We start from the raw sequence: 10,317 nt of genomic DNA on the forward strand, positions 1-10,317 counted from the left end.
AAAATTTATAGAAAATTGTTGTAACATGATCATGATTATCACATTAATGATAATCTATATAAATATTTGCACATTAATATGTGATTACAGTATATTAAAAAAAAATTGTTTTTGTTAACAATTAAAATATTTGTATCAACTGTTGGTACTAATTAAACTTATCAATTCATCAAGGATTTTCCAATAATAAATTTGTGAGGACTTATTAAAATTCAAAATATACAAATTGATGTGTTTTAGACTAGGCGGAGCTCAATTTAATTTCTCACACTAATCTAACCTAATATCTTAACCTGCAACGAACTGTTAGGGTTCCCAATTCTCAACGGCTAAACCTAGTTGCAACGACCCAAAAATCGGTATCCCTTCGATTTGTCTACATTAATAACTAACACTACTCAAATCGGGAACAAACTCATGTGTGTTTCTACAATCTGCCACATAACTGATAGACCCTTTAGCCCCTTGACCTCGACTGGAAAGGTATTGTTCTGGTTACACTAAAAAGTTCTACATTGCTTGGTAATCGAGACTAAGGATAGTTTATAAACAACTCTAACACTACTCAAATCACTGGGGTGTCTTTTCATAAAGGATAAAACCGTGAATGATCACGGTAGATCCAAAACAGACAATATCTCAAAGACGTGGTGCTACAAATTTGAGGTTGAAACAATTGGAACACTATGAAAAGTGGTGCAAAATAACCTAGTAGAGGTTGAGTCACACTAAGGAATGACAACCGGAAGGTTTTGCCTCCCCACCTCCGCAAACTACTAGTCGGAGAAAATCTACACCCCCCAAATTTAATCATATGTGAAATTCAAGTCATCATCCTCGCGTTGCGGCATTATGGTTTCTGCATCTACACCCGCACTCATTCATATATATAAAAGTCATAATTATTATGATTAACACCTTCAACACCTTCTCCACGCCTTTTAAAAATGACAATAATATTACTAGTGTGTGTGGGATTGATATCAACACCTTCAAAACCATCTCCACGTCTGAATTTTAATTTCGGTAAAATAACCCACATCCAATCAAAGCGGGGGTTATCTACGCGCCTAAATCGTGACAATTTCAGATGAATATCTACAAATATGGTTTTTTAATGGTCATATGTAGTCACACTCCTCATATAGGAAACCAAGTGAGGATCGAGGGGCATATAGGAAACCAAGTGAGGATCGAGGGTGAACATATCCAACTCAAAGCTTATGTTAGGATCATATGTGTGGATGAATATATTAAAAAAAAAAAAATTAAAATATGGTATAGACTATACGAAGATAGTCTTATATGATTTTTCATGTTTTTTTTTTTAAATTTTAATTGTACTATACGAAATAATGTATTTGGTTGTCATTTTTTACGGTAAAAACAATTATCCATTTAAATTTTCATAAATAACACAATACACTTTTAATTGACATGTCACTTATTACATTGTGTGATTTCATCTCAGTACGACATAAAACACATGAATAAAAGAGCTATACACGGAATTAAAATAGACATGGAAATCTTATATTGTGGGTTTAACCAAAAAACAAAATTGTTTTGAGGTTTATGTTGATTAGTGCCTTCATGAGCGTTAAAATATAGGATTAAGTTTTAGATCTTTACGTTCAATCATACCAATAGACAGGCCTATATGTTGGCCTATACTCTTGCTAGATTTGTTTTGGTAAATTCTGAAAAGCTTATTTTCTCTCCAAAGTCTTCTCAAAAACCTCGAAAGAGAAGAAAAACCCTACATCTTGAAGGGGTTTGGATTGAAGAAATCCCACCCAATTTTGGGCTTGCTGTACTATTCAGATCTGGGCCAGTTGAGGTCTTGATCTGCTTTATTGAACGAGGTATTTTGTTTTAAAAAAAATATAGAAAAGCAAAAGAAATGTTGGGACAACACGCATAGTTTGAGGAGAGTGAGGTAATAGGAAAAGGTCATAAATACGAGGTACAGCGTAAGAAGGGTATTGGTCGCTTAAGAAACGAAATAGGCAAAGGTGGCCCTCTTCCCGTACTCTTGGATTGGACTTTTCTGGAAATTGTTTCCTTTTACTTCTCATTATTCTCATTTCCTTTTTTCTCATGCCAAACACACACACTCTCTCTCTTTACACAACACCTTATTCCCCAAAATACCCTCGACCACCATCCCTAATTACTTTCCTCTTTTAACCCCTGTGTCATCCACATGGTAAAACTTAGTCATAATCCTAAAAAGATAAAAATAGTTGGAGGCGTGGATCCTATTGGTAGTAAGTTAAATTATGAAACGAATCATTAAGTTAACTAAAGGTAATTTTGTATAATTATCAATCTTTTGGACTCCTTCCATTGTCTATTTCCAATAATGGGTAATCTAATCTAATTGTAGAGCGAGAAAATAAATAAATATATATGAGATGAGCGAGAAAGGACAAACGATATTACTAGATTTTTTTTAGATAGATAGATGCTTTTCGATTTGGTTAACGTGGGAAAGTTGTTCAAGAAAGAGATGGTTCTTCCTTTCCCCAATTTTACCACTTGTATTTAAAATTTCATTGAATAAACATATAAAAATGGAAATAAATAAATTAAATACTAGTAGGCATAGTACAGTGATTCTTGAAACAATAATAATAACGCAATAAAAGAAGGACTTTCCTCTTGCTAGAAGCAAAACAAAAATAGATTGTAATTAATTGTTCAATTTTTTCAGTGAATGAATGAAGTTATAAAAAAAGCTAAATAAATAGATAGAAAGAGAGATAAAGAAACAAACAAGTGGTGTTGTTTTAGAGAGAGAAAGTGAGTGGTTTCAGCTAAGTTTGCTCAAACTGGCCCTCGTCTATGCTGTATTAGGCAGTTAAAGGAAATACAAAGATCTTTCAACTTCTCTCTTTCTTTTATTACCTTTTCTTTCTTTCTTTCAATTCAATACCTACCTCGTAGCTTTGATTTTTTATTTTCTTCTTCTCTCATTTCACAACCACAGCAACATCATAAACCTTTCTTTATAAATTTCCAATTATATTTTCTTCAAAACAGAGGTACGGTCAAGAGGGAACAACAAAAACAGACACATGCTTTATATATAGTGTGAATCAAAATCAAAAATCTATGTACTAACTTACTTGTCTTTATTTTTTTCTTCTTTCTAAGATTAATGCTTGTGTGAAGGTTTATTTTCCCTTAAAAGAAAGAATGTGGGATCTGAATGATTCACCCGATCAAAGAAAAGATTACGAATCAGAAGGTTGTTCATCTATTAAAACATCAAACGACGGTGATGAAGTTGATGATCATCATCATAAAGGAAAAAGAGTTGGATCTGTTTCAAATTCAAGTTCCTCTGCTATTGTAATAGAAGATGGATCCGAAGAAGAAGAAGGTGAAAACGGAACGTTGAAGAAAAGAACTAGTAAGGTATTTGGGTTTTCAATGGATAGTAGTAGTAGTGAGTGTCCACCGGTGACACGTCAGTTTTTTCCGGTGGAGGATTCCGATATGGTGGTGACATCTTCCGTTTGTGGCGGTGGTGGTGGTAGTTCTTCGTTTCCACGAGCTCATTGGGTTGGTGTGAAATTTTGTCAATCGGAAAGTGTTGGAGGTGGAAAATCAGTGGAAGGTTCTCAACCGATAAAGAAGAGTCGTAGAGGACCAAGGTCAAGAAGCTCACAGTATAGAGGTGTTACTTTTTACAGAAGAACAGGTCGATGGGAATCACATATATGGTTAGTCTTTTATTTCCATTCATCATCAAATCAATCTTTAAATTTAATTTACTTAGCTAGCTAGCTGAAATTTTTATTTTTTTTTTGTGATGCAGGGATTGTGGAAAACAAGTGTATTTGGGTAAGTATATAAAATCAGTTGGATATGTGGTAGTTATAAATGGCTAAAAAAATTGATTTAGTGTTTTTTCAGTATAGAGGTGTTACTTTTTACAGAAGAACAGGTCGATGGGAATCACATATATGGTTAGTCTTTTATTTCCATTCATCATCAAATCAATCTTTAAATTTAATTTACTTAGCTAGCTAGCTGAAATTTTTATTTTTTTTTTGTGATGCAGGGATTGTGGAAAACAAGTGTATTTGGGTAAGTATATAAAATCAGTTGGATATGTGGTAGTTATAAATGGCTAAAAAAATTTATTTAGTGTTTTTTGAAATAATAATAATAATAATAATAATAATGTTATGGTTTTGATTTGGGAGGGAGACAAGAGAGTGTTATTGTGGGAAAATTTGAAGGGATGAGTAGTGATGAGATGATTTTTTGTTTGGGTAAATTTGTGTAGGTGGATTTGACACGGCACATGCAGCTGCTCGGTGAGTACCCTTCGATATTATTATTAACCTTTTTCTTTTATTTTTTTAATTAAAAACTTTATTCATTCATTCTTTTATGGGAAATATAACATGAGTTTGGTAAAATTAAAATAGTATGTATTGGTCTCTCTGCTCAGTGCATATGATAGAGCAGCAATTAAGTTCCGAGGAGTAGAGGCAGACATCAACTTCAATATTGAAGATTATGAAGAGGATTTGAAGCAGGTTAGTCAGAATCTCTTCAAAATCATTTATATCTTATCTTATTAATTCATTAATTTACTTTTTTAATCTTAGATGAGTAATTTAACGAAGGAAGAGTTTGTGCACGTACTTCGGCGACAAAGCACAGGATTTCCCAGAGGTAGTTCTAAATATAGAGGTGTAACTTTGCACAAATGTGGAAGATGGGAAGCTCGTATGGGTCAATTCTTAGGCAAAAAGTATTTCTTTTATATCTTCTATATTATTATTATTATTATTATTTTGAAAAAATGTTTTTATTTATATATATGACATGATAACAATTAATTAGATTAGTTTGATTCGATTTACCAGGTACGTTTATCTGGGTCTGTTTGACACCGAGATTGAAGCTGCAAGGTATCTTCTTTGCTTGCTTACTAATTCCCCTTCTAATTAATTTATAAATGAATGTTAGGGTTTTTAATTTTTGTGATTTATTTTGTATAGGGCATATGACAAAGCAGCAATAAAATGCAATGGCAAAGAGGCTGTTACTAATTTTGATCCCAGCATCTACGATAATGAGCTTAATACTGGTAAGTATTCAATTGAAAGTGTTTGTTTGTTTGTTTGTTTGTTGTACCTTAATTAAATGCATTATTGGGTGATAGAATCTCCAAGTAACGCTGCGGATCACAATTTGGATTTGAGTTTGGGAAATTCAAGCTCTAAATGTAGCAATAGTCTTCAAGCATTTGGGAATTACAATACAAATGCAATTACCACTGATCAGCATATGGCACCTGAATCAAATTGGCGGAATGGTGGAATCAAGCCTAAGGTAATTAAGTCTATTTGAATTATCACCATTTTATTTTGACTTGGTTATAATATTAATATTAGTGTAATGTAATGTAATTCAGGCTGTGAATATACTACCAAAACCATGTAATGTAAGGGATGGGTATGGGGAGAGTGAAGCCTTACGGATGCTAAGCCAAACTCACCTTCAATCTCCAACTGCAGCTACTAATACTGAAATGCATAGATATGGTACCTTATACAGGTCACCTGTTGAACAACATCATCAAATGCTTCACACTTTTCCACATCTTCATCCGTCAAATTTTCATGTCGGTAATTCTTGTTCTTTTTACTTTCTCTTTTAGCTTCAATTAGTAGTTTAAATTGTGTGTGTGGTGCAATTTCATTTTTATCATTAATACTTAATTAATTAAATTTTAATTGATCATGAAATCACACCATAATCCTTCTGATGTCTTCAAATTGTTTCCAAAGTACTAATTCAATTTAGAGAGTAATTCAGCATGTAAGACGCTTTTTGATAAATTTGAGATCTATATGATTTTAATTGATAGTAAGTGATTAAAATTATAAACTAACTTGACATTTTATGTATTTGATATTTGATAAAAGGACTAATATTTCATAGAGTCAAATATGTCTTTGAAATGTTTGTAATCTTATTGAGAGTGTCTTACACAGTCTTAGACGAATTTGGTGATTTATTGTTTAATTTTATCAATTATTTTATTAATTGACTTTTTTAATATATATATTTAGTTTCTTAATAATTGCCCTAATTTCCTTTTAAATATAATTTTATCAAAGTTACAGTGATTCCAAAGATACATGAAGATTAAGATTAAATTATTTAATAAAATAGTATGAGTTGTTGAAATGATGATAATTATGCAGGTTTCCAGCAGCAGCAGCAGCAATGGAGGCCGTATAGGAAGTGATCTATCATTATCATCAATGTCCGATCAACAAAAGTGGCAAACGGGTCCTCCACCACATTTGTTAGCAACTGCTGCTGCAGCATCATCAGGATTCCCACCTCAGATTATAAGACCCTCTTCTCAACCTTGGCTGCACAAAAATTCTACTACTACTATTGGCTTCCACACTCTCATGAGACCCTCTTGATCAAATTCATTTCACAACCTTGTAGCCAATATTTAATTACATTCAAATAATTTTTTACCTTTCTCTTTACCATGTACAAAATGGATGCGGTTTTAAACTAGTATATTTTTTGATCAAATTGTTGTGTCCTTACAAAACCATAACTTTACTATTGAGGTGAAAGAAGTGATGATAAAAGTAAGCCAAATTGGGAACACTCATTGGTCTTGTTCTGAGTCAGTCAAACTAAGAAACGGACGAAAATATTCTGCCCTCTGACTAAAATATTTTCTGATATATATATTAATATAAAAACTATATATTATATGATTTATTATTGCATTTTTGTGTTATGGTATTTATGACAACACCTATTCGTTTCTTAATTTGGGATGTATTGTTATCACATACACGTGGTTGTCAATTTGTTCCTTATTTGATACATTGGCCTTCAAAATCTTACTAAGGAAAGATGCTAGCTTTGGTTCCTTAATAGGGTAATACAGGTTTTATTTTAGCTTGACAAAACATTGAGACAATAGAAACTTGCTAAGGAAAAAAATGTAAAAATAATAACAAGGGATACAAAGTGGGGTTAATTAAAAAATTATTTAATTTTATAGTGTCTCGGAAATATCAAGGGATGGTGATGAATAGTCTGAATCAAGGGTGTCCTTTGAATCAGTTCTCTTGGCCAAAAGCAGTCAGACAAAGGCTATAATGACGAGAGGGACCTATCATTGGTCGTCTAAAGCTTCAAAAGGACACTGATATAATGTGTGTGAGAGAGATAAATTTAGCGACCAAAAGGGTATAAATTTGTGAAGGGGCTTCATGGATTGAGAGTTTAAGAACCCTGTCACAATTTTAACTTTTACAATAAACAAAAATTATAAATTCCACACTGGACCACTTTCATTTCAATATTTTTTTTCAAAATTATTTCCACACTGTTAATTAGTAATAGTAATTCAATTAAAATAATGAAAAATATTAAATAAACGTATCTTAAAATTAATTTAATTGTTATTTTTTGTGTGTGATTTGACATAGATTAGACCATTAAAAATAAGTGGTAATAAAACGTATAAAAATTAAACAATCAAAATAGAAAAGTGTAGTAACTAATTTCTCTCACAAATTTACTAGAAGTAGCAAGTAATTTTTTAAGCACATAGAGAAGATGAAAATCTCAACAACAAAAAATATGTATTTTTTATTTAAATAGCATTTAAATTTATAGTTTATAACGTATTTTTTAATTATTATATTTAATGAAAATAAAATTTATTTACTGTCAGTTTATATTTATGATCTGAATGAATCATAATTTTGTTTATCCAATACTTGAAATTAGATACTATGTTATTTACTCCCTTTCATTTATTAGTTAAATTATCTATTATCACCTATTTTTTTACCAAACAGATCTAGTGTGCATCACTTATAAAAGTGTCGTACTACTTTTTCTTTTTTGATTTTTTTGTTGTTGAATAAAGTATTGTACTACTGCTACTTGTGTGATAACATAACAATGTTAATTAAGTGAGGAAACAGAAGTTGGGTCATTGTTTAATTATGGGATGTACCTTTATGGGAACAGAAGCATAGAGTCATTGGTTAGTGTATTGGTTTGGTTTGGTTGAGTTCAATGATTCTAGACTTGTGAGTATGCTAGGGAACAGCATCTGAACCCGTAATAAAACAAGACTCGATATTTGATGATAATAAACATATACTATCTTTTGGAATTTATGTGTACATGAGTGCTCATTTTTAAATTTTATTTTCTTTCTTTTCAATTTGATATTTTTTTTTGTTTAATGTACAAGTTGGTGGGTTATTTGTTTATGCAACCATAACACCTTTCACTTGACCAACGAAATCCTTGTATTGCCTGCAACTGTACTAGGATAATGGATGAATAAAGATACAAAAACCCATTTGTTTATTAATTTCGGTATTGGTAGTTGGATTAATCAATATAAAAAAATAATAAAAAAAGTAAAACATGGTTGCATCCGTCATCACTAGCGTCATAGTAGATATTTTGGGAAACCTGGCCCCAAATTCATCCCACGTATAATTGAAATTGCACGTTTAATATTTATTTTTTATTTGTTGGACAAAAACATAATCATTTTTCTTTTATTTTCACCCTCTTGATAGTTGATACTAGGTTTCACACTTGTATTGCCAACGGTAAAAAAGGTTACATCTTTCCATTATATAAGCACTTTTGTATGGCTTCATATGCATAAAAAACATTAATAATATTTTTTATGTCTTATAATATTTATTGTAAATAACAATTTGATAGAGATTAAACATAATAATAAATGAAAAAAATGATTTAATTAAATATTGATTCATATTTGTTATCATAAATATAAAATAAAATAAATAATAATAATTTAAAAGTTATTTGTATAATATTAATTAAAAAATATATAATAAAAATTAATTAATATTGTATTAAAATTGAAAAGTGATAATTAATTTTGAAATAAAAATCATACAAACGTGATAATTAATATGAAACAGAATGAATAAATCATATTGTCTCGCAAGTGTAAGTCTTATGATAAAAGGTAAGAAATTCATTAATGAATAATTAATAAATATATATAAAAATATATCCTTAAGTTTGAATGAGACATGTATGAGTTTTTGTTGTTGTAAAATTTTATCATCTATCTGCAAATAAAAAAAGTATATTTGAAAACTTTTTTATAATCTACATACAAACTTTATCAAAGTACTGATTACTATTCCATCAAGGTGATTTTAATATCAATTATAAGAAGAAAAAGAAAAAACCAATAAACTTAGACTCTATTTGGAATAGTTTTCTATTTTTAAAATTTCAAAAACTAATAGGCGATTAGTTTTCACGTTTAGGGTCTTCAAACTCATGTTCAAGTCAAAGCTACAAGTTGTAGCTTCTCAAAAGTCACGACCAACTTTACATTAGGAAGTGGTATTGAAGCATATCCAAACATAGCCTAAAACTAATTTCATATTTGAGTTTCAATATATATTTGAGATGTTAATTACTTTGATAGCTTAACCAAACTATTTCACTTCTAACTAACTTTGCCATATCAGCATAACTAACTTGCCACATCAGTTGCTGACTATTACAAATTGACACATCAACAAATGATTTAATTAAACACTCAACTAACTTATATTGGACTAGAATAAGAGAGTGTTAAGTGTATATCTACTATATAATATTAAACTATTATATCTACTTACTATTTTATATCAATGGCTTATAGACATGAAATATATAACTGTAATGACTAAATAAATTAAAAATATTTATACACTTTTACAAATTTCAATTGTCTTCCATGAGAGTTCATTTTTTTTTTAAATATTCAATAATTTTTCGTTGTCAACACTATTAAATAAGTCGCTGTTTATATATATAACTAATAAATCATTCACGACCAATCATTCTTTATATGTTCATTTCATTATTCACAAAATTCACGAGAGAGAAACATCTTTTAATAACATTGAATACACCATATATTTTCTAGTAGTTGTAGAGTTAGAAGAATTTATGAAAGTTTAAAATAAAAATAATAGTATTATCAAAATGATTTTAATTTGTATACTTGTGGGGGCAAGAGCCCCCATTAACTTCACCCCGGATCCATCTTTGCTACATATTACTAGTATACTAAATATATATGTATTTCATGAATAATGTGTCTCTTAATAATATTTTATGGAATTTTTAAAGAAAATTATAATATATTTTATTATAATTTAACGTAAAAATCATATACAAAATAAATATTTTTCATTAGTTATTTAGTTAAAATTATATTTTTTCAAAAATTCATTAGTTAGTTTA

General features: G+C 29.9%; 1 protein-coding gene across 5 annotated transcripts; it reads left to right on the forward strand.

Annotated features, from left to right (window-relative positions):
• Nucleotides 1–2,710: 2,710 nt before the first annotated feature.
• Nucleotides 2,711–6,585, forward strand: LOC101512375 (floral homeotic protein APETALA 2-like). 5 transcript variants are annotated; one of them, XM_073364471.1, is made up of 10 exons: nucleotides 2,711–3,731; nucleotides 3,827–3,852; nucleotides 4,301–4,331; nucleotides 4,469–4,556; nucleotides 4,629–4,774; nucleotides 4,872–4,934; nucleotides 5,025–5,113; nucleotides 5,189–5,358; nucleotides 5,441–5,654; nucleotides 6,237–6,531. In XM_073364471.1, the coding sequence occupies exons 1-10, from the start codon at nucleotides 3,202–3,204 to the stop codon at nucleotides 6,278–6,280; spliced, it is 1,401 nt and encodes a 466-aa protein (XP_073220572.1). In that variant the 5' UTR covers nucleotides 2,711–3,201; the 3' UTR covers nucleotides 6,281–6,531. The 5 variants fall into 5 exon arrangements, with proteins under 5 accessions (XP_073220572.1, XP_073220573.1, XP_004511902.1 ...); XM_073364472.1 differs by having other exon boundaries at nucleotides 2,718–3,731; nucleotides 4,890–4,934; nucleotides 6,237–6,585; XM_004511845.4 differs by lacking the exon at nucleotides 3,827–3,852 and adding an exon at nucleotides 4,073–4,098 and having other exon boundaries at nucleotides 2,719–3,731; nucleotides 5,441–5,650; nucleotides 6,237–6,585.
• Nucleotides 6,586–10,317: the final 3,732 nt, after the last annotated feature.

Source organism: Cicer arietinum, chromosome 8 (genome assembly GCF_000331145.2).
Source record: "Cicer arietinum cultivar CDC Frontier isolate Library 1 chromosome 8, Cicar.CDCFrontier_v2.0, whole genome shotgun sequence".
NCBI classification, from domain to species: domain Eukaryota; kingdom Viridiplantae; phylum Streptophyta; class Magnoliopsida; order Fabales; family Fabaceae; genus Cicer; species Cicer arietinum.

Bases quoted from the DNA above. Each gene is read 5' to 3' on its own strand.
- LOC101512375 (XM_004511845.4), top strand. From the start codon at position 3,202: ATGTGGGATCTGAATGATTCACCCGATCAAAGAAAAGATTACGAATCA. The intron at 4,332-4,468 runs GTGAGTACCCTT...CTCTCTGCTCAG, and splicing joins ACGGCACATGCAGCTGCTCG to TGCATATGATAGAGCAGCAA. The intron at 5,651-6,236 runs GTCGGTAATTCT...ATAATTATGCAG, and splicing joins TTCATCCGTCAAATTTTCAT to GTTTCCAGCAGCAGCAGCAG.